The sequence below is a fragment of the Colletotrichum abscissum genome (genome assembly GCF_030869225.1).
Source record: "Colletotrichum abscissum strain IMI 504890 chromosome Unknown Scaffold_31.1, whole genome shotgun sequence".
Taxonomy (NCBI): Eukaryota; Fungi; Ascomycota; class Sordariomycetes; order Glomerellales; family Glomerellaceae; genus Colletotrichum; species Colletotrichum abscissum.
In genome coordinates, this window is record NW_026850221.1 from 549,556 (window position 1) to 573,185 (window position 23,630).

A 23,630-nucleotide genomic window follows, 5' to 3' on the forward strand; every position below is an offset into this window, starting at 1 on the left:
GACGTAAGCTTGTGTAGCGAGGTATGGGTAATTGAATGGGGGAGAGCGGGTGTCGCGAAGAAGTTCCTAGGAATGGCATCTCTTGGATGAGATGAATGGGAACCTTGCCTGATTGATATGGTATTATCCAGTAAGGCATACAAACTTCAATCTCACTCCTTCAATCGAGAGCATGGCGGTGAAGCAAACGAATAAATAGTCAATATGTCGTGCTAGGATCGAGAGGGAGTATGAAAGTCGAAGGCTGGACAAGAAGTGCCAGCAGAAAAAGAAAGAAAACAGAAAAGGCACACATGCATATACTTGGCACATGTAGGTATGAAAGATGGCAAGTATATAGCTCAGCTTAAAGTAGGCAGTGACGAGGGCATGGCTTCGTGGCCTTTTACATTATAAGATTACATGTACAGATAGGTAACAATTACTCGAAGGGTGTCGCTCTAGGATGCACCATTCGTCATTGCCATGATTCGAGATTCATGGGTTCGCTCAAGCCATGCTTGGCACAGTCGCGCGGTAGCCCAGGACGCGATGAGTCCACAAGCTGCTTCGGCGCGGTGTCTTTGACAACTCGAACAGGTACACCGCCGAAACGCAACGAGTGGAGGTCGTCGACTGCTTCCTGAGCGCTTCCGGAGCGATCGCAGGATGAAGCACAATACAAGCTTCCTCAACCCCGAAGACTCTCCACAGTAAACAATACAACTAATCGATCTTCGATTGGTATGTTGCTTGAAGAGCATTCAGGCACATAGAGACAGAGAAAGACGAGGGTATCAAATTCGAGCGAAGCATGTCTGCCCAAGTGTCGCGGAGGGGGTCTTTCTCAAACGCGATCAGTCAGTCTGCCGTGTAGCTCGTGAGACTGCCCTCAGCTTGTGCGGTCTATCCTCGGTCTCTGTTATTGGCCGTGTTTATGTGCCAAGCAGTGTCGAGCGCACTTGTTAGGTCTGCCTACAAGGCCCGTCGATGGATACTACCGAGTGAGGAACAAACTTTCGCCAGTCGCACTCGGCCGGTTCCATCAGCTTTAGAGCAGATAGACTGACGGTATCAAGGCGCAGCCGAGGCCCTTGGAGCTGCGTCTTCGAATAGCCACACGCGTTGTTGTTGCGCGGGATACCCATACCAACGACAAAAATAACTGAGTAGAGTTGCACAGATAGCACACAAGGTGCCATGGGTCAACGACACAGGAGCCGTGGCCTGTCGCGAGCTGGTTGATCATTCGAGCTGGCCTCATCATCGATGGTCGAGCATTCGGAAGACAGACGTGTTTCTGACAAAACATTCTTCATCCTGGACGCCGCAGCCCAAAGCCAGTCGAGTAGCCCGATCGTCGCCGTGTCCTTGCATATCGGCAATGATGCGTGCAGCAGCATTACAAGACATTTCCAGCGGCGAGGCAGCTGGTGGGAGCTGCTGATGGGATTCCAAGGGACGGGGAGGTGTCTCACTACGACGATGATAGGGATGCGGGCTCCTGGACGGTTCCGAGACAGTGTTGGGTGCCGAGCCAGTTTGGGAGGAGCGATTGAGACTAGCGTCGGCGAGCACGGCGAGCCTGTCTAGATGGGAAGCTTGTTGGACATCTGGAGTTGGAGTAAGGGTGAGCACCGGCGGGAGCAGCGAGTCTCCGAATTTCCTCTTGGATGCGAGGTGCTCGTTCTCCGTCTCAGACGAGAAGCTCGCCTTGCCAAAGTGTTCTTGTAGCGGAGGCAATTGGGTCGGTGATGGCTCGAGGAGGATGGGTGTATTGAGGATGGGAGCGAGTGTCGTTATGTTTGACGCACTAGGCGAGCCCTTGCTACCTTCGTCATCGAATGATCGCAAGTGTGCGTCCACCTCTCCATTCGATACGCCTTTGCTGACGAGCAGGGCGCGCAGACGAGTATTCTCGGTCGCGAGTCGTGAGTTCTCAAAGGCGACGTCTCGAGCAGCCTTTTGCATCTGCAAAGAGGCCTGAGTCCCCCGCTTCTCGTAGTCCTGGACCTTACGCTGCAACTCGTCGACAAACTCTTTGTGGCGGGCGCGTGATCGTCGTTGATTATCGCGTATTCGAATGGCATTCGCGGACTTGTCGGTCTGGAGCTGTTGCTCGAGTAAGAAGTCAGTTTTCGTCGTCGAGAGAGAAGAGATGAAATTTTAGCTGAAGTCCAAAGAAGTTTTTTTTTTTTTTTCTGGCATGTCACCCGGACCCCGGTAAGGGAACGGGAATCACACAGAAAAGAGGTTCGACCCCATCGACTTACTCGACCACGTTTAGCCCTCTTAGCTTGAGGACCGAAAAGATCTTGATAATCTTGCTCCGAAGACATGGTGTTGACTGTTGGCCTGTTCCATCCGAAGATCCCGGGAGGGTATGGACGCGGAGACGAACATTCGGTGGGCGGTGAGGCAGGTTTAGAAAAACAACCTGCTGTGATTTTTTTTCGTGGTGGTTGGACGGTCGGGGGGTGGGAGGTGGTGACAAACACCATGGGAAAAAAAAGGAACAAAAAAAAAAAAAAGAACCAACCCGCGTCGGCCAGCAAACCCGCTCGTTCTGGTCTGCCGATGACTAATATCACCAGTCAGCCAATCCGCGCCTACTTGTCTGAGTTTTCCGTAGGCGCTAAAATCTGATTGGCAAATCAGACGGGCTTCATGTGTATCCACAGCGGGTCTAGTGGGAGCCCAAGCTCCATGGCCCCAAACATGGCATTTCTCACTTTTCACTCTCACTCTCACTCTCAGCTTCCCAGTGAGTCTCACTCTCACTCTCACTCTCCTGCCCTCCCGTGGCTGGGCTAGTATGTCTCTCGGTGCAACCTCCGACCACTCATAATCAAGGATGACAGCCACTGCACTGTCTCGTTGGAGTAATCCATGACGGAAGAGTCCAAACAGACACTCGAGAATGTCCCGGGCATTCTGAGACCGAAAACCGCTGTGTCACGTTGCTGTCGCGCGCTCTGGATTCACGAATAATTCGAAAAGGCCTGGCCCCATGCCTGCTAGTGCGGGAAGCTAGATATTTCACTTTTTTACCCTCCCTTTTGCCCTAGCAATTCTTGAATGTCACTGGGGGCATGCTAGTCACGCTCCTCTTACGACATCCCATGGGTCCACCTAGGTATCTCGTCTCCATATGCGCGCCGAGTTGCAAGGATTCATCGTGTGGAGTTCAGGGTCTCGTTCTACGGATAGAGCTGGCTACCGTGAGTGGAACCATTCTATCCATGAATGAGTTTGGTCAACTCATCCTGTTACGGGGAATAAGTGAGTGATAACCAAACCGAAGATGCAACCAGTGACACGGGCTCGCCATCTAAGGGAGTCGGGTCTCGAACTATTTCTTCGTGGGTTAAATGGGAAACTTGGCGGGAGCTGCATTCTTTGGGTCCTTCCACCCAAGCGCCCTGCTCACAGCTCAGTAGGGCTGGTCTCCTCTCCCGGCGACAGTCTCCCTTGAATACATGTGTCCAACAAACAGTGACTTGTTTCTAATTCAGAACAATCGTCGAGTACATCAGCAATCCGCGGGCCAAATTCCCAAGCTCAACAGCCCCCAAAAGGCGCTCAGACAGCACTCGGGTACGTGGGCAGTGCTCGTTTACCGGCAGGCTGGGAAGGGATGGACGCAAAAATGGGCCCAGATTTGTTACAACAACAATCATCCTCCCAACTGAGACAATCTCGAGGGATTATTTTCACCTTCGAACACCCCCCCAGCATTTCTGGGCAATCAACATAGAAATGGCATGAAGGATCTACAACCGCTGGCATAGTAAGTTTCAGTGATTGGCGCTTTGGGGCCGTGAGTTCGATGCTGTCAACCTGACCAGACCGTCTGATACCAAAGATTTCGTGAATAGAAGACCCTTGATTGCAGCTCCCATAGATGGCGCCAAAGCGTGTAAGTCGCAACGTCCCACTAGATAACATAAGACTTTACATGGAACCAGAAGATTGAAGGCGTAACCGTTCCGCTTCGACTTGAAGCAATGAGAAATTCATACACACGTGCCCTTAAAAGTCAAGTGGTCTGTTACATGTCTACGAGGCAACCGCCGATGGTGCGTCCGCTTAACTAATACATGTCGCTAGTCCCTTGCTGTTGTTGCAACGGCCATTGGTGCTCATGAGACTACGGTCGTGGTCGACGAGTAAAGCTAAGGTATGCCAACCTGAAGTTGATCCAACTATGAGCAAACAATTTCTATCAAACTATACATTGTCAGAGTCCTTTTCTTACCTTAATCAAAGGGTTTTGAACGATACCTTCCTACATAGACAGAGATATAGTGGGAGTGGAGGCAATAAAACTTTGTCTTATCCCACCGTTTGTTGACTGAGAGCTTATGTAGCACAAAGTCTTGCAGATTCTTCAGTCTTTGTCCACCCGAGACACCAAGCCTCGGCCTTTCGGGACACCTGGAATAAATCACGGTCTGGGGTGGCGCCAGAATCTTGACTGAGACTATCAAAGAATACACGTAAGCTTCCCGCTCACCCAGTCGCAATGCGTATCCGAGGCCGTAAGCTGCCATTAGATATTGAATCGAATTCGCGGACGACCTACTGGCACATATGAAGAAAGGTGTACACCTAGGTACATCAGGGTTACAGTCGATTTTGTGCAAAGAGATAAGGTGGGAGTAGAGGTCCAGTCGAGATGGTGCACGAGGGTTAGTGCGCCGATTCTGCCATTGCAGAGCTAATAACAGGACTTAGTATGACAGTCAGTGGCGTTTCCTTACTAAGCAGCGGTTGAAGTCGTCTAAAATTTTGGTATACATGTCAGTAGGGAAACCTCTCGGCCTGTACGAAGCTCAGTAAACGTATGTTGAATTATGTAGGACTCTTATATGGAAGAAGGAATAAATGGAAAGCCCATCAATTCCTTCTATCATTTGCCAATCATTACAGTATGACCGACGGCAAACGACATGCTCGTGAAAGTCTTTGGCTCGCCCCTCCGCGGATACAACAAACCATGAAATTCTATTGAACACAAAATAAAGCAGAATGACAACAAAACATGCACATTTTGAATGAACGTCATGTAATCACTAAAAGTAAAAGATTTCTAGAAGATTTCTCCTAAAAGTTCGGGCTAAGGGGTTGAACCCTGGCCCTATAAAAATCCCACCCTCCCTAGGGGGTTTTCTGCTCTGTATTTAAACGCTCGGCTATGGCGTTCGCGGGGCGTCCCCCAGGGCTGGTACACATTGAGGAAAAAGTTGTAAATAGAGATGTTGGATGAGCCCTGTGTGGTTGCCATCCAGGTGAAAGAGGCCATAGTTCTGACGGCTTGGATGTTGGGATGAAAAGGGGGACCCACCCAGAACTCAACTATGTCAATACAGCCGTTTAATTACACACTTGACCCTCCAGAATATTGTAAGAAAAGAAGAAAAGATCAATAAGGAGGGTGATTTGCGCTTTGTGGACAGCCTTTAGCCCCTGTCATCCAGCTACGTTCCTTTAGGGGCACTTACCTGAAGGTAGAAATGGATGGGCTTTGACGATTTCCTCCTTCCTTCACAGTGCAAACTCACTTACTTTGAAATGATTATTGGACTCACCGCCGGTTGATAGGTTGCTCTGTTGACGTGTAAATCATTGAATTTACTTAGGCTGAAATAGTGCCTATATCTTCGGCGACATCACTAGGACGTGCTTCGATGTAAACTATGTGAGTGTGGTAATGGTGAAAAAGGGGCAATTACAAGGGAGGTCGCGTCCCGTCGTATTTATTCTCTTTTCTGCCTTTGCTGATGGCTCGGGGAACTCTCGGTAAAGCGTTTTATCATATACCTTATTACAGACAAACAGGCTCTATATTATATCCAAACCCCTCTCACATTGGGAGACGTGTTTATAGCACGAATCCAGACGAGGTAGTGTTGGTGGTTGTGACGAAATTATGGAGTGCTGGAATCGACACACAACTACTTATAGGGGTCAATATGATGTCAGTTTGACTGCGTTAGAAAGGCCGGTTACTTGTGGGGGGGGGGGGGGGGGGGGGGGGTTGGGAGATAAAGGAGGGAGTGTGATGATGTGGTTAGTGTGGTGATGCGTAATTAGATAGTAGAGATAGTGGTGAGAGGGATATGTTGGGGGAGTGTGGGGGGGGGGGGGGGAGGCGGTGGGGGGGGGGGGGGGGTGGGGGGGGGGAGGTTATTAAGCGACCTGAACTGGTAGAAAGATTGAGCTCTCAGTGAGCCCGCTCAGCGGTGATGACTTCGTTCTCCATGCCCCAGTCCTACTGAAGCTTTTGTATTAGTCCCCGAGGTTATTGAGCGAACTCCGGAGATGACAACACACACACACACACTCGAGTCATCGTTTACTTAGTTGCTATATCTATCTGAGATACTTACTTACTAAGTACCTATTATAAGGTCTTGGGATATAAGTATCGTCGTTGTGAATAGTAGAAAGCTGGACTGCGGCTAAAACTAGTTACGAATTAAAAGATAATTGTATATGTAGCATCGCCTTACCAAGGCAATTAGGGCTGGAACCTTTATTACCTCTAGCACTTTGTTCCTTCTCACATGAGTATCGTATGAACTTGATGTATGTCTTGGAGCGTGAACATTTATGTCAGCTGCGCAAGTTTCAGAAACGAATTGTGCCAAGGAAGGTGATCACCTTGGATGAGTCAAAAAGCCATTACCATACTCGTAAGGTAGCCTACGGATCGAGCCTGTCAATGGAGCAACATTCAGGCTACTCAAGGCTTGAAGCGTGACTGAAATCATCACACTAACACCCTTCGTTAGCTGGTAGTTTGAGGTAAAGGAGGTGAGCAACATATGATCTTTACGAACTTGATACGATTTACGAAGCAAACAGCCACGACCCAAATCACATTGCACACGAGCGGAAGTGGCCGAAAGACCGGGCTAGACCCCTGCTCTAGTTATTGGTAAGTGGAAAAATCTTCTCTGTCATGAGTTTGATCACTTGATAGATCTGTCGAGCTTGGCGACATGGGGGAGCTAGAAGAGGCGCGAGTATCTTCTCCACGATCGTATCGGACAACCGAACATGAGAATTAAACCTTCATCCCGAGACTACAGCCTTTGAGGGTTGGATTAATTATCCAAGTACTCAGCTGAATACAGTCGTCGACCACGGAACCTCCCACAGGCGGACAAAAGCCGGATGGCTAGCCTTATTGAGCTTTGCCTCGATGATATTGGTGGATCGGAGGGCCCGAGTCTTAGAGTCGAAGTCTTCTTTACGGGGAAGGATAGACGCCCAGACCAGGGGGGGCAGCTACTGCCAAAGGAGTAGTGCCACACAGGTTTCCGGATCGAGTTTATACCCCGTCAAGTGTACTAATCAGGGCATAGATAAACCCTGGACACGGGGAGGTGTCATCCAGGCTCGGCTGTTGGCGTTTTAGCCTTCGACCCTTCGCCTGTAGCCTACGCCCATATCTATGGTGGACACGATGATACGTTCAAGTTAATTTGCCCTCTTAGCTCCGGTAGTCCGGATAATGATGGAGGATCAGCAGATGGTTGCTCTTTGTAGCACAAATTCACTCGATGGATGAAGTCAGAACGTGAGTTGAAAATAACTTGAGCAATGAAAAGTGTCGATACTATGACCTGCTTGTCATTTGTACGTGATCCTACCGTCCACAGAAACCTTGGAGGAGGTCCGAAAATGGCGGCCCGGAGGTCTAGACACATATATGAACCATATGGATGACTTGAAGAGGGAGCTGTAACCGGCCAGGGTCTCAGGTTCCACATCTTGTACATGCCTCGTTGCTTGTTCAATGGATGCGTAACGCAGGACGGTTGATCAGATAAGATATTGTCCAGTCCCACGTTCCAGACTCATTATACACACAGGCAAAGTCTAGGCCATGAAGAGCCAGCGAAAAAGTGCCGAAAACGAGGGGAGCCGTTGTCATAAAAAGTGTGACGATGGATGAATTTTACTCCTCGAGGTAGTTCTTCAGCCTGTCAATAATAAGCTCGGTTACACAAAACCGGTCTTCTTGTTGTCGCCCTCAACCCCCCTCAGGAATGCTACATTATCATTGCCGGATGAATGGCACACCTCGGAATCTGCCAAGCGGGTATACACGTTTTCGGTCAAGACTAAGGAGGGGGAAAACAGCTGACGGATGCCGGGTGCGTTTAAGCGTGCCCGGCAGCCGTGTAGAGACAACGCGGTTGGAAGGGTTTCGTAACTTTCGTTGAAGATTTTCGTGTCTCTGATGAGATCAAATCCATATCCGGTCGCATGGCATCATATTGTTTCCCGGAAACACTTGTCAAAGTCGGAAGTCCGACATCAGGAGACCTTCGAGGTCAGGAAAATGGTCTCGATCCTGAACCCATGGTACGCAAGTTCATAGTCAGCTTACGCTATTGCTTGGGCCCTACGAGCCGGTCAATTGACAGCACTTGAATCTTCCATCCTAGATAGTGGGCACACTCGAGAAGCTGTACAGCCCGGTTGAGCTGGGGTTGGGATGCCGTGATGGGACCTGCCCTTGAAGTTATCGTCAGTCTAAGTGGAATTCATTTTCCCAGAACTTTGGTTCAACGGCAATTCTTCTCGTTTCTTGACGCCGGCTTTTTCTTGCGCCAAGAGGCTTCGTTGGCATCATCGGCACGTCGCTGGCAAAGGGGAAGAGTGTACTTTCACATCAAAAGAATGGAAGGGCTCGCGTTGCGGTGCCAAGCGCGAGCCATGCCCCGAAACGTGATAATGCCCGGCCCCAACACATTCTTGAAAGGGATGCTCGAGGCCTAGCGGCCGATCCGACATGGAGTCGACAAGCCGCCACAGCCTAAATCGGAGCTAGTTGTGTCTCTGAGCTATGGTCAAGCTCGACTGTGCCTTCGGCATCTACTGAGGCGCAGAATGGGGCGTAGTCGGAAAAGAGAGAGAGAGCGAGAGAGAAAAAGAGGCTTAAAGGCATTTTTGAGCCGCATGCGGTTAAACCACTTCTCATTTTCGCCAACACCAGAATACGGACGGCGAGCCTCCCTCGGCGGTCTTGACATGTGTGCTTGGCCTTTCGATTTCCAGAAGAGGGAAGTCGTCCTCGTGAAGGTTCTCAAACTTTAACTAAGCGAACGACCGACCAATCCACACAGACTTCAGGCCTTTGCCCGGCTCCGATCGTCCCCTCGATTCAGATTCTGGGGCGTTGACCGCACCTCAGCCAGAGAAGTGGAAACCTATCTGCAGGACATCTGTCCGCGGGCATCTGAGACCTTGTCCTTCAGTTCAGGGTTTAGCCGTAAAGTCACACCAGGAAACCATGGCCTTCCCACCCAAGGCAGTCATAGGTCGGATGGAAAACGTGGGATACCGTAGAAAGCGTGTGAGTGAATGACACTTGAACACGCCCACCCCCTCCACCCCCTTCCCCTCCCAGCATCAGGCAGTCTTTCAGATGACGGCCCCAGTGGTCTGGGCCGACTTGTCCGCACCCGGAAGGCTACTTTGCCATCTCCGCCGTGGCTTGCACGACGACGCCCCGTCCTCCCCGGCGGCTGATCCGAGCCGTACCCTCATCCATATTTGTTATCCTTCCCAGGTATTTCCCCCTCTCATGGTTGCACGATTTTCTCTCGTCCCTTCTTCTGCCCAATCTCGTACTGCTGGTCTTCCCGACTTTGGTGTTCACCGGAACGCACCCCCACGAGTCCTTGGACGCCTTCACTTCCGTCATGATTTGATCACAACACCATTTGATACCACAACGAAAACCATATCATTGTTGCGATGAAGCCATATCTTATTTTACTATCTTTCTTGGCGAGCCTGCCATTAGTGTATGGCCTCTACGATGATGTGCCAGATTGCGCAGTAAGTAATTCAGGAACTAAACCTTACTCGAAGGTGCTGACAAGTTACCCAAGTTACCATGCCTATTCGAACCCCTCGACTATACATCATGCCAGTTCAGTAATTCGACATGTCTCTGCGAAGACATGAACTATAACATGGCTGCGATCCATTGCGTTCGGGTCCAGTGCAGCGTGCAGCAAGCTTTGAGTAAGAATATCATGGCTGCTTGTTGTAAGATGCCAGGAGATGCTAACACGGGCCTGCTAGTCACGAAGAATCGAACATGGCAAGACTGCGGATTCGCTTATCATGATGAAGGCGTTTCCATCGCATGGGTTCCGTCATTTCTCTTCGCAATGGTGACACTATTTTTTGCCATGCGACTGGCGACGAAATGGATAGGTTTATCGACTTGGGGGTTGGACGATACGACCATTACCTTTGCATACGTAAGTCTAGCGGAGCGATCCCGAAGTGAGGTCTTCGCTAACCTTTGATTACAAAGGTAATGATGATTGCGTTCTTGGTCGCCACACATCTTGGACGGCAAGAGGGATTCGGAAAAGACATTTGGACGCTCACGGTGGATCAGATTACAAATTTCATCAGGGTAAGTTCGGGAGCCCAACGACATTGAGAACATGACTAAATCGCAACTTCAGGGCTTCTTCGCTTTTGAGATTGTCTACTCTGTGACCCTTGCCGTTATCAAAGCGTCGATACTATTCCTCTACATACGCATCTTCGGAGCACTCACCGAGACTTTCCGCCGAATCTTGTGGGCGACGCACATCTTCAATATTGTTGTGTGCGTCACATTTGTCATTGTCAACTTGAACCAATGCAAACCTCTCAGCTACTTTTGGTTTGGATGGGATGGCAGACATCCCGGTTATTGCATTGACTTGTCGGCCATGGCTCTCTCTCATGCGGCCATCAACATCGCTCTTGATCTCTGGATGCTGGTTCTACCAGCCACGCAGATCTACAAGCTCAACCTGCAGAAGAGGCAGAAAGCCGGTATTATGTCCATGTTTGGCGTTGGCATCTTGTGAGTCCAGCCACCCTCGTTTGTTACTATGTCTTTCGACTAATCTGCATGTTACAGCATCACTATTGTCAGTGCCGTTCGCTTGCGCAGTGTAGCACAGTTCAACAAATCATGGAACCCAACCTGTAAGTTAACGTAACCCTTGATTTTCAAAGTTCCTCTTCCTGACGTATGAATAGACGACTTCTTTGGCCTGGCACTATGGTCCCACATCGAGCTTTGCGTTGGAACAATCGTGGCATGCATGCCAGCAGCCCGAGCTCTCGTCCGACGACTCTTCCCCGAGCTACTCTACGTCACCAATATCTCCACAAATAGAACTTCCACCAGAGCTTCCGGCAACGTCAAGATTGTGTCTCAGGACATTGCGACCATTGCGACGGATGATCTCCCCGAGAGCTCGACAGCGAATCTTACGAAGAAGGACTCGTTCGCTACCCTGACGCCCGACCGGGTTCCGCTAAGGCGATTGACTACGAGCGATAGCTTGTTGCAAATCTCTCCCAGCGATCGTGATCGCTCGTTGTACGGAGACTCACAGAAAGGAAGCAAACTCAGTGATTGGTAAACGTCTATTTGACCACCTGTATTCGTACACGGCATTGTTGGTGTTAATGGGACTGGCGAAGGAGCGCGAAAAGTATCGATAATACCCTGTCTGTACTGCAAAGCAGATTTATGTTCAGATTTCTTTGGAGCGATGTATTGAGATGCAATCCACATTATGTAAGATACTATTAAAAAAAACGCAAAACAGAACACACAGATCTATACATTTCAGATGCCAAGGATCTCTGCTGCGCGGGAGATTGCAGATGCGCTCTTCTCTACCCATTCTTGGGCCTGCGTCTCATTGCCAGAGCTCAGACTATCCTGTACGGCGGGAAAGACATCGGCGCCGTAGCCGTTATCGAGACCGGGAGCACTTATGACATTGTGGAATGTCGGGCGTCCAGGGAGACCGCCGGCGCTTGCGAAGCCACGCGAGAAATCTCGGTACTTGCCGTTGATAACGTTGATGAGGACCGTGTCGTTGAAAGCGAGGGCTTGTTTGGCCACTGTGGCGATGCGCTCGGCTGCGGTCTCGAACTCGGTAATCGCGTCGTGGATGGGTGATAGACTTAGGCCGGGATAGTCCCCGGCGACGGTCTCATTGAGATCCTCGTAATGGTTTCGTAGCACGCGTCCGGCATGGGGCAGATCCCAGGGGATAATCACATCATCGGCGATGTGATATGCGACTAAGGTGAGCCACTGGCCCATTACTCGATGAATCTTGAAGCCTGGGTCTCCAAACTTTGCCATCCAGGTATACGAATCGTAGTGTCTACTCTCCATCAGTCATATGCGTCATGAAAATCACGTGAAAGACTTGGCTTTACCCGTGATAATGGTAGACCGGGTCAGTTTTGCCTCCGTCTGATCCGATGTCAATCTTACTTATGTATCAGTCTCAGCTATCTCGTCAGGGGTATCTCAGAAGACTTACAGCACTAATGCCATTGTGGTAAAATGAAGCATAATCGCTGCCACTTCCCAGAGGAGCAATCTCACCCTCAGTAGTGTTGAACCACATGTCGTACAAGGTTGGTCCAACCCCCCAACCTTCAGGGAAAAGAACCTTCTTCATCATTTCAATGGCGACCGTTTGGATCTCGCCTGACCCAGAAAGAGCAGTTCGGGGGCCCGAAACAGCGACATCAAGGTTCAAATAGGCGACAGCGTTCGTCACGAGCCAAGGCAGATGGCTCTCGACCCATTCGGTCGACCCTTGCAGGCCAAATTCTTCAGCATCCCAAGAGCCCAAGATGCTAAAAGTCGAATCAGTTTTGCTCCCTTGCATGAAGAAAGGAACACAGAAGCAGCATACATACATCGTACGACGGGGCTTCCATCCCTTGTCCAGAAGCTTGCCAAAGGCTTTGGAAAGTTCTATAAGAACTGCAGAGCCCGAGTTTGGATCCGCTGCACCCCCAATAACCCAAGCGTCGCGGTGATTCCCGATAATGAGGACTTCGTCGGGATGAGTTCCATTGATGATACCAATAACATCCCAAGAGGGAGCGACCGTCTGGTTCATGAAATGGACCATATCAAGGGTGGCACCTGGTGTTGGACCGCTGCTGTAAGTGATGTTCGGCAGTGCACCAATCCAGCTGCTGCGGTTGACCTGCTCAGCGGACAAGCCGCTTCCATCAAGAGCGGCGAGCAATGGCACCGCATCCTTCATGCTGATGGGCACAGATGGAATGGTTGGGTTGTAAGGAGTCACATCATTCCTGGGGCCATCCTTCTCTGATGCATATCCGACTGTAGATGGATCACCTGAGTACAGTGAGGAGAAACGGACACTGCCTCTTTGGATCATAGAAGGATTTCTAGCTGGACCATCTAGAGTCATCCAATGTCTTAGTCAAATATGTCTTTGTGGAACCTGACATACGGGGCTCCGTTCTGGACTGACCTGGGTACGCAAGGTAGCCGTTTGCAACGGTAATTTCTCCGTCATCAAGAGGATCGGTGAAAAGAACAGCCCCGATCATGCCGTTGTCCTGAATTGTCAACTTCTTGGAACCGTCCCGCAGAACGAGTGAGACATACCTGTGCATTCTTAACTTTGGTTCCTCTGTAAATCGCACCGTACATGGACAGCGCAATCTTGCCTTCCAATTCGATTCCAGCATCTTTTAGAGCCTGAAAATCTCCGCGTTGTCCGCGACTGCACCCAAAAGTTAGGACCCTTAACAGCGATTATTTCGTGGTTCTGGAGTCAACATACCCGACGTAAACATATTCGGCGCTGATGTTGCCGCTTCCGCTCATGGCATGGTAGGCCGGGATTCGGTTGGGATAGCTAGTAGTAGGATCCTCCTCCAGCATGTCCTCGATTAAACTGACATTGTGGACGCTTCCATCCGGTCTATTCAAAGTCAAGGTAGTCTCAAGAGGAGCAGTATACCAGATCCAATATTCCTCAATGGAAGCATCCCAGCCAGCATCAATCCACTTTTGTTGCGTCCACTCAGCTAGAGTTCGGTTGTGTCCGCCAAGATGATCTCCAGACGTATAGTAGTGAGACCATTCGTCAAGCGATTTGCTATCAAAGGAGTTCACAAGTATAGACTCGTATTCCGTGAGAGAAGGTGGGTAATCCACTGCCATGTCTCGTTTCTTGTAACCATGATCGTGGTGACTGTGGCTCTTGATGCGGCGGTTCAGCGCTGCCCAGTCACGCTGACAAGCGTAGACACTTGTGGCCGTCAAGGCCAATGACAGAAGAGTTTGTCGCATAATGGAACTACTGCAGTATTCCCTTGATTCCCTTGATGATCTCGAAGATCCAGTGTTCTTAAATGATCAAGTTACTTGACTTTTAAACATGCAGTCTTGAGGATTACCGTATGCTCGTCATATCATGAGCCCCTCTTACAAGGCTCAAAAGTTCCATAAGCATGTAGAATCAAGGCAGAAACCCAGGAAAGACCATTGAGTCTTCTTCGACCAATACCATGAGCCAATCTCACTTGCAAAGCCCGCGTTGTCCGCACCTCATGGTGCCTACGTGACATCCTACGAACTTCCTATCGGGCGTAGCGTTCATGTAATGCAACATGAGCCAGCGGTGAATGAGCCGAATTCAAGCAACGAGACTGCAGCTTATATCTTCGGAGGATTGGCTGGCAGTGAGGGGTAATATGAATTTAGTGATCTTAAGCGTGGGGTAGAGCTTGGCGTACGTAGTCACGCGCATGATGAGTTGGTTGGTATTCTTTCTTGCAAAGATGCCATCGGCCATGTATGCTCGAGAAACCGAAGGGTGAGCTCGGAGTGTTCGGGACGCTTCGAGCCGTTATCGGAAATCTTGAACCGCTGGACTCGATGTTCGATGAATGATTATTGATCCGGAATGTCCGGGATATCCATGATTGCGTGATTCGTGACATTGAATATTCATCCAGTCTGAACAAACAAAGCAACTTGGAGATGTACTTCTTGAAGATGGCTTTCCTCCGTCGAAGGCTAGTCTTTTCTAGTCAGGACTCAGGCCAGAGGCTTCAACTACAAGCCACAACCAAACGCCACACTGGGCCGGCCGAAAAGTCCACCGAGCGCCACGGAGCCTAGTCTATCCAGTCTTTGATGTAAAGATTATAGGTACTCGATCATATGTGAAGATCAGATTACTGTAAAACACTACTGCAGGAACAGACATGCCCTGAGGGAATGAGACACTAGACGCGCAATGGTGGTGCATCGAGGCGGGAGGTGTGAGTTTCAAGCACAATCTACTGCTGAGAGTCCAAGGTGTATAATATCCGGAAAGAAGGGGCTCAACCACGGATTCTGTACTGCGCAAACTGAGTGGTCCAGTGAGAAGCTTACCATTCATTAGCCATCATGAGATTCATGAGTGAGTGAGAGATGAGTGAGTGGCCTCAGAAGCCGAGGGTCCAAGTTTGAGCGGAGTTTCCCCGGCGCACGTCCAGTCCCAGGCATCCTAGCTCCATCCCGAGGTACTTAAATTCGCTGCTAATCTTGCCCACACGCGAAGTAGCCTCGGCTAAGTCGCCCCGTCAGCTGCACTCCAGCTGCTTCTCCGCATCAAAGCGTCATCGCCCAGGAGCTCCAGCTCCAAGCTCCCCCCAAAGCTCCGAGAGCTCCATCAGATCTCACGCGATCCACCTCCCATCCGCAACCACCATCCATCCAGTCATTGGATCTCCCCTTATCAACACACACCCATCTCGATTCTCAGCTGGCTGGTTTCGTTAATCGCCTTATCGCCAGAGCTTTATCAATAGGCCCTCATCACGCAATCGCCCGTCATGTCGGAGAAGGCGCCGCTTATCCCAGAGCCGGAGCAGGGCGTGTCTTACGGCCGGCCCAAGCGATGCCCGTACGCCCAACGATGCTCTGCGGGAAGAGCTGTGGTCAAGGTCTTCGTCCTGGCTACTGCTGCCGGCTTGCTATACTATAACATCCCTCAAGGTTAGGATCCCTCAGGCGATTTGTTGACAGCTACTAAAGTCTGTTGGTGTAGCCCAGAAACCCATCCACGAAGAGAAGACGCCCGTTTGCATGACACCAGCCTGTGTCCATGCCGCCTCTGAGATTTTGTACAACTTGTCGCCGAACTACAAGGACCTGGACCCATGCAACGACTTTGAGGAGCTTGTCTGCGGAGGATGGAGGGACCGACACGACCTCCGTGCCGACCAAGGCGATGCCTTCACCGGCACGATCATGTCCGAGAACTCAGAGCTGCTGCTTCGTCATATTCTTGAGGCTCCCTACCCAAAGGACTCCCAGGTCAGCACTGTCAAACTATGGCCCACGACCTCTGCTAACCGAATTCTAGCACTCGTACTTCTCGCCCCTCCGTCTCGAATCCACGGACAAGTCCGCCGATGAGCAGAACTTTGACAAGATGAAGGCTGCGTACGATGCTTGTGTTGACGAGGACAAAATCAAGGAGATCGGCGTCGAGCCCCTTATTCAGATTCTAGACGAGATCAAGACAAGCTACCCAGTCGAGGCGGCTGCCTCTGTCGACTCGAGTCCGACCAAAGACACAATTCTGCTTCTATCCAGATACGGAGTAAACGCTTTCGTTGCATCCGGTACTGGTGCGGATGACAGAGACCCCGATACTGTCGTTGTTTCTGTCGCACCTCCATACAGCCTGGGACTTCCCTCAAAGGAGCGATACGAAGATGAGAAGCTCGTTGAGAAGTACCGCGGAGTTGCAGTTGAGGTTCTCGGTAATATTTACCCTGATGGAAACAAGGACAACTTTGCCAAGGTTGTTGATCTCGAGAAGCTTCTGGCAGCCGCCTCTCCTCCCACCGAGGAGCTTGAGGATGTCACTGTGAGTTGAAGGAACATCTCTGTACCAGAATCTGAAGAAACTGACATTCGAGCAGAAAACCTACAACCCAATGCTCATCGACGAGGCATCTGCCCTTGCTCCGGAAATTGAGCTTACGGCATTGATCCATGATCTCGTCCCGGAGGGCTTTGTCGTTGAGCGTGTCATCGTGATGTCACCCAAGTACATGACCGAGTTGTCTACAATTCTTTCCGGGACCGACAAGGAGGTTATCCAGAACTACTTCATTTGGAAGGCTGTCCAGTCCCTTTCTTCCTACGTTGACACCGATGCTCTCAAGCCTTACAAGCGCTTCAAGAATGAGCTCGCTGGGAAGGTAAGCTTGAACTTGTGTATTCGACCAGTATGATACTGATTAATATCTAGGACCCCGAGTCTGCCCCTGAAAGATGGCGCACATGTGTTGGTCACGTCGATGACGGCTTGGGCTGGATTCTCAGCCGTTTCTTCGTTGAGAAGGCCTTCTCGGCAGAGGCAAAGAAGTTCGGCGACACCATCATCACCGACATCAAGACAGAGTTCACTAAGAAGCTCAAGGCCGCTAAGTGGATGGATAAGGAGACAACCACCAAGGCCATGGAGAAGGTTCAGAACATCATCCAGAAGATCGGCTACCCTACGAAGAGCCCCGACATCATGAATCCTCCCAGCCTCAACGACTTTTACAACTCCGTCGACATCAGCCCAGAGACTTTCTTCAAGAACGCACTCGCCGTTCGCAAGTTTGCTGTTGGCTACGAGTGGTCAGCCCTCGGCAAGCCCGTCGACCGAGAGCAGTGGGGCATGACGGTTCCTACCGTCAATGCCTACTACAATCCTCCCGGCAACGAAATCGTTTTCCCGGCGGGCATCATGCAGTTCCCCGTCTTCGACGTCGAAGTCCCTGCCTATATGTCTTACGGTGCCTTTGGCTCTGTCGCTGGCCACGAGCTCAGCCACGCCTTCGACTCCACCGGCCGCCACTATGATCAGAACGGCAACTACACTGACTGGTGGTCCGACGCCACTGTGCAGGCTTTCAAGGACAAAGCTGAATGCTTCGTCGATCAGTATTCCAACTTCTCTGTCCCAGGACCGGATGACAAGCCTCTCCACGTCAACGGACGCCTCACCCTTGGCGAGAACCTTGCGGATGCCGGCGGACTCTCGGCCTCATACCAGGCCTGGAAGCGCCGTGCCCACAAGCACCCCAACAAGGATCTGCCGGGCCTCGAGCACTTCACGCAAGATCAGCTCTTCTTCGTCACGTACTCCAACTGGTGGTGTGGCATGTCTCGGAAGGATACGGCCATCAACCGGATCTATACTGATCCTCATGCGCCCAAGTGGGCCCGTATTCTTGGCACAATGTCCAACAGTCGGGAGTTCAAGGAGAGCTTCCAGTGCAAGGACAAGAAGCCCACTTGCGAGCTGTGGTAAGACGCTTTGAGAGGGACTTTGGATATTAGCCGTCCTCTAAAGAATGGATACGTAGCGTTTGTGTGTATAGTTTGTACGGTAGTCACAGAATGGAAATCACTTGTTGACATAAAAATTCGACTGGCGAGTCACTGAATGAGCAGCGAGTGGGATTGTGATTCTTGCCCCCTATGCTGGCGTTTATCTATTTGGAAAAGACCGCCGTTTCTATCGTAACGCAGGGCGAGCGATGGACAGTACCTGTGCCAATAGGATGACGAAGATCAAACCTTCAAGCCATCAAGGTCATCTTCGTACATGTTTGCACATCTATCAGCGGTTACTGAGAATTGATTCAAGGTTCACGAGCATTTGGTAAACCAACCCCTGATCCACCGGGGTGAGTCTACGAAACCTGTGTCTTTCACCGCCGTCTTGCTGTCAAACCGGCTCTGGACAGTGGGGGTTCCATCGCTCAATACAGTGATCCCCTGAGCTGAAGTTGGAAATGCCCGTAGCAGTGCCCGTGGACCAGTCAAGAAGTTCCTGGACATCTCCTCGATGGAGGGTACTGAGGGATACGTCTGTATGTGTCCACGAAGGACAGGAATCCATCTATTACTGCCTTTGTTCAAGACAGTCTCCGTAGATCGGAGTCGGCGGGATTTCAGGGGTCAAATAATATAATTTAATGTCAAACATCAGGCCGCTACTACTCTCGATATTAAAATGGTCTCCATTTGCATTGTAGATTTGTATGGGTTACTCTAGGCTCTGTAAGGTATGAACATTCCAAGCTACACGTCCATAACTTCAATTTAATCGATGCAAGATCGCACGAGCTTAACAAGAAGAGGGTTATTGCTCGAAAGATCGACCAAACCACTGACCGACTGTATCAATGAGTGTAAATAACTTGCACAAAGTAGGAAGAAGAGCTAAAGCCTGCTCCGTGAAATTTTCGTAAGATTCTGGGATCGTCTACGAGCCTTGGTATCAGTGATGCCTTTGAAGTTTGAACAAGTTATATCTGGTTGTCTTGAAATAGCTGCGACCGTTGAGGTCACAAACACCAACACAAATAGGAAGCCGATCATCGATGTCGTTGAAATTTCGGTGCTCGTGATAGGCTGCCATGGGCGGCTGCTGACTTTGCAGCTCACATTAGCTTATCTAGCTAGCAGCCTGGCAGGCGAAGTAGAGAGCCAATAATAACCCAGAAGTGAAACTCTTACAGTTCAGAGGTTCGCGGAAACACCAATAGGTGGAACTGTTCTAGACAGCAATATATCCGCGTTAGGTGTACGGATACCTCGAGTCGAGGGGCTCTTTGATTGTGGATACCGGGTGTTAGTGTCTGCGTTGTTCAACTCCTTGAGACAGGCCGGTCCCAGGGGTCATCGTTTCGTAACTGTCGAGGGCACGGGATTACGGGGCGCTGCCAGCCCCGTCGTATGGAGCAAGTTTTTAATGTTTCTATTCTTATTCAATGGAGAGATAGGGCTTTCAGCGCGGGCCTAGACAAGTACGCAATATCTTGTCTAGCAGTCTTTGGTCTTTGCCACATGCACCTATCTAGATTCAAATTCGGCCACGATAGGCCCGGCATTGAAACATTCAATTTCTACCAATGAAGCTGTAAGTGATCACTTGTGAAAATTTGGGACACTAGAGAGAGGGACGTCGTAGATAGACTAATCCCTTTACCGAGAATGGCCAATGTCTGCAGTTTCTGGTCTTGGCACCTGCTGCTTGATGACTACATCAACAGTAAACTGGGGCACTGCATATGTCTCCGGTCGTGGAGAGCACCTATCTCATCTCCTTTTATTGGCGATAGAAATGCCGCATCGAGAAGCTCGCTATTTCGATGCCTGTTCTGCGTATTGTATCCTTATAAAGCCGGGGCACAAAGACGTGATGTATTCAATTGCGGTGGGCAGACCATTATCTATCTGATACCATGGCAGACCTCTTCTCGAGCCAAGACTCTGGCGATGACTTGCCTTATTCGTCCATAGAGGTGCGGGAGCTCCCTAGCTTCCATATACGGCCCTGCCGATGGTGGTTGCATTGCAGAATTTCCAACGTACACTCACGTTCTTGAGTGGTTGAATGTGTAGCATGGCGATAGATTGCCATGTCAGCCGGCGGCGATTAGAATAGATTAATCGAAGGGTGTTAAAAAATATCAGACCGAAAGGAATGAAGCTTATTCTATATTGCTTTTCGAAATTCAGGGCCGCGAACCCTCTTCGCCCCTGCACCTTGGCTTCGCTGCACGACTCGTCGACGGTGGTCCGGCCGTCTCTTCGTTGGGCGCCGCCGGAGGTAGCCCGTCGGAAGATACGCCGGGCCAGACCCGTCCAGTCGGGTTCCGTGCACGGAGCAGCAAGGGAGGGAGAACACGGTACATCCGACATGGAACGATGGTAGAGAAACTGTTTGTTGAGTCAGGGCCCAGGGGGGTTCATGGGTTTTGTCGGGCATCGACGTTGATTGATAACGACATGGAACACGCCCAAACCCGGCCACTTTCACATGGTTGCGAGATATTGCACCAGAACGTCAGCAACCTGGTCCTACCTTACCGGGAGGAGGGGGCAGGTTGCTTCCCCCATAATGCTCGAGTAACTATCGACAGTAGTAGTCATATATACGATAGTTACTACCCGAATTATCGTCGCTATAGAGTTATCGGGAGTTTTAGGAGTTATAAATAGGTTATATTCTTCCTATATAAATCTAAGTAATAATAATATTATACGAAAATATATAACTAATAATAGAGATTATATTAATTTAAATACTATAAATGCCTTTTTTATATTATCGTAACTTATACGATTTTTTTTAGAATTATTATAGTATTAGTACTATTAATATGTATAGCTATCGTAGTATTATTAATGCCCTTTAGGGCTCTTAGGGGTTTTTTTTTACTACTAGTAGTACTATTACTACTTAGGGGACTCTTTATATTATTAGTACTGTTATTAATGCTGCTACTATTACTATTACTACTCTAGTTATACGCTTACTAAGTTAATATATTCCTCGTTACTAGGCTCGGGCTAAAAAAAAAGAGATTATTAATTAGTTATTTTTTATTAATAAAAAAGAACTAGAGGAAGACGTATATTTATTATAGCTATATATTACGGCTAGTTAGTCGTAGTGAGTATATTAATAAAAGTTAAGGCTACGAATACTAAGTAAATAGTATTATAGTTATAAATAGCTTCCCTAAAGCTATATTTATAAGTTATAAGGTAAGTAAGGCTTCGGTAATTAATCGTAATCTTATTAAAAAAAGTTCTTAATAAAAATAGCTAAAAATAATTATAAGATCTAATACTAAGTTAATTATTAAAAAAGCTATAAGAAGTTTATTTTTAAGTCCGGCTTAAATCTATACTATATGTAAATCTACTCATAAATATATTTTTTATTAATAATTACTCTTATTTATTAAATAATCGCTTAATAAATATTAATAAGCGCTTATTTAGAATAATTATAATAATTACTTTATTACGTAATTACTACTTTTTATTTATATATAACTTATTTAAAGTTTTTTTATTCTATAAGAGTTACCTTATATTCCCGTATTTTTATATATATAATATATTATAGCTACTATAAGCCTACGGGGCGGGCCCTAGTCTTAGTTATATATATTAAGTCGTAATATTAGGTCTCCTTTCTAAAAGTCTTATCCTTATAAACTTATAAATAAGTCGTTATAACCTAGGTTAGGGCTCGTTAAGTAATTTTTTAAAAATACTAAGATATTTACTAAATTTTTAATATATCGTTAACTAAAACTTACTCTTAAAATTAAAGAGCGAGGATTTAAAATTATAATACCTTATTTATTCTATCGTTCGTTAGAGCGAAAATATAAAATACTAAAAAATAAATTAAAGTATTACGAGTATATACGTCGTAGTCGTTCTTATAACGTAACTACTAATATTATATACGATTATAAGTTATTCCTTTTTATTAGTATTTTTTTATATTAATCGTACTTATAGTAAATCGTTTTTTATTTAAAACTAATAAACTAGAACGTAAGGAAGAAATAAAAGAGCTTTTTTTTTAAAAATAGGTAAAAGCTTTATATTACGCATAGGCTAAAATAGATTAGTTTTTATTAAAATTAAATCGTTTTTTTTAAAAAAAAAGGATAGTATTTAAAAGAGGGAAAGTAATTCCTAATCCTCTTAATATTATTAATAAAAATAAATTAGCTATTACGCGGGAAGCACAATCTAATAATACTTTCGGAGTAATTAACTAGGATACTATAATAGCTAGAAGTTCTAGTTTTAATTTTAATTTTAGTATTTTAAAAGGAGTTCCCGAGAGTTCTAAAGGTTCGTAATAAGTTCCTATATATTTTTTTATATCTATAGTCCTTCTATTTAATAAAGAATTCTTTTTTATTATCTCTAGTTTTATAATCGATAATTCGTTTAACTTTATATTCTAGTTAGTTTAGTTTAATAATAATATAATTTTCCGTATATAAACCTTTTAGTATAAGCTCGAGTAATAAAACGTAAAATATAGAGTAGTATCGCATTATATTTAATAATCTTAATTCGTAATTAATTAATAAAACTTTCTTAATAATTTCGAAAGGTTTAAGTTTTTTATAATCTAATTTATTACTTAGTTATTTCGTTTTAATATTATAATAAAAGAGATAGGTACTATTCCCCTTTTTTAAAAATAGTCCTCTAATCCTTAATTTATCCGCGTTCTTTTTTATATATTATTATATAAACTCGAGGTTTAATAAGGCTTATTTATAAATTTTCTTAAGTTTACTTACGTTTATTATAGCTCTTATAGCTTATAGTCCTTATCGTACTTCTCTATATATTATTAACTAAAATCTATAATTAAGGTAAAACGAAGATTCTTTTATACTTTTACTAACTATATTATTATATACGAACTAAGCTATTAATAGAAGCGCTACCTAATTATCCTAGTCGTAATTTATATAGTAATAAAAGTATATTTCGAGGATCTAATTAATCCTTTTTATTTATTTATCGGTTTATAAATAAAATAATATTAATAGTTTATAGTCTATACTAAGTTACGAAATTAGAGATTTTTAAAACTTTAAAATAAATAGCTTATTTCTATTAAAGATAATTTCTTTTAGTAACCCGTAGTTCGAGAGTATAACCTTAATAAATATATATACTAAGTTTTCTATAGTACTTAATTCTTTATAAGAAATAAAGTACGTAAACTTAGTAAATTAGTTAACTATAACTAAAATACTATCGTACTATACTTTAATAAATAGTTCTCTAGACTTTAGTAATTTAATAGTAAAATCCTATATAATTAAATACTATACTTTTATTAATAATTATAATAGTTATAGCTCGTTATAAGGTTTATATAGGCTATTTTTATTTTTTTTATAAATTACGTAGT

The 23,630-nt window shown here is 47.0% G+C and overlaps 4 protein-coding genes across 4 annotated transcripts; 2 read left to right on the forward strand and 2 right to left on the reverse strand.

The window, feature by feature from the left end:
* Nucleotides 1-1,242: 1,242 nt before the first annotated feature.
* CABS01_11509 (uncharacterized protein) lies at nucleotides 1,243-2,318 on the reverse strand (the record flags this gene model as incomplete). The annotated part of the gene is made up of 2 exons (XM_060544864.1): nucleotides 1,243-2,097; nucleotides 2,253-2,318. The coding sequence occupies 2 exons, from the start codon at nucleotides 2,316-2,318 to the stop codon at nucleotides 1,243-1,245; spliced, it is 921 nt and encodes a 306-aa protein (XP_060397686.1).
* A 7,659-nt stretch (nucleotides 2,319-9,977) lies between these two features.
* Nucleotides 9,978-11,441, forward strand: CABS01_11510 (CFEM domain-containing protein; the record flags this gene model as incomplete). Its single annotated transcript, XM_060544865.1, has 6 exons — nucleotides 9,978-10,029; nucleotides 10,090-10,271; nucleotides 10,328-10,432; nucleotides 10,485-10,873; nucleotides 10,931-10,998; nucleotides 11,053-11,441. The coding sequence occupies 6 exons, from the start codon at nucleotides 9,978-9,980 to the stop codon at nucleotides 11,439-11,441; spliced, it is 1,185 nt and encodes a 394-aa protein (XP_060397687.1).
* A 209-nt stretch (nucleotides 11,442-11,650) lies between these two features.
* On the reverse strand, nucleotides 11,651-14,321 carry CABS01_11511 (peptidase family M28; the record flags this gene model as incomplete). Its single annotated transcript, XM_060544866.1, has 8 exons — nucleotides 11,651-12,200; nucleotides 12,256-12,308; nucleotides 12,363-12,684; nucleotides 12,748-13,264; nucleotides 13,338-13,425; nucleotides 13,475-13,592; nucleotides 13,653-14,221; nucleotides 14,304-14,321. The coding sequence occupies 8 exons, from the start codon at nucleotides 14,319-14,321 to the stop codon at nucleotides 11,651-11,653; spliced, it is 2,235 nt and encodes a 744-aa protein (XP_060397688.1).
* Nucleotides 14,322-15,699: 1,378 nt separating this feature from the next.
* Nucleotides 15,700-18,182, forward strand: CABS01_11512 (peptidase family M13; the record flags this gene model as incomplete). The annotated part of the gene is made up of 5 exons (XM_060544867.1): nucleotides 15,700-15,862; nucleotides 15,915-16,183; nucleotides 16,233-16,742; nucleotides 16,798-17,079; nucleotides 17,130-18,182. The coding sequence occupies 5 exons, from the start codon at nucleotides 15,700-15,702 to the stop codon at nucleotides 18,180-18,182; spliced, it is 2,277 nt and encodes a 758-aa protein (XP_060397689.1).
* Nucleotides 18,183-23,630: the final 5,448 nt, after the last annotated feature.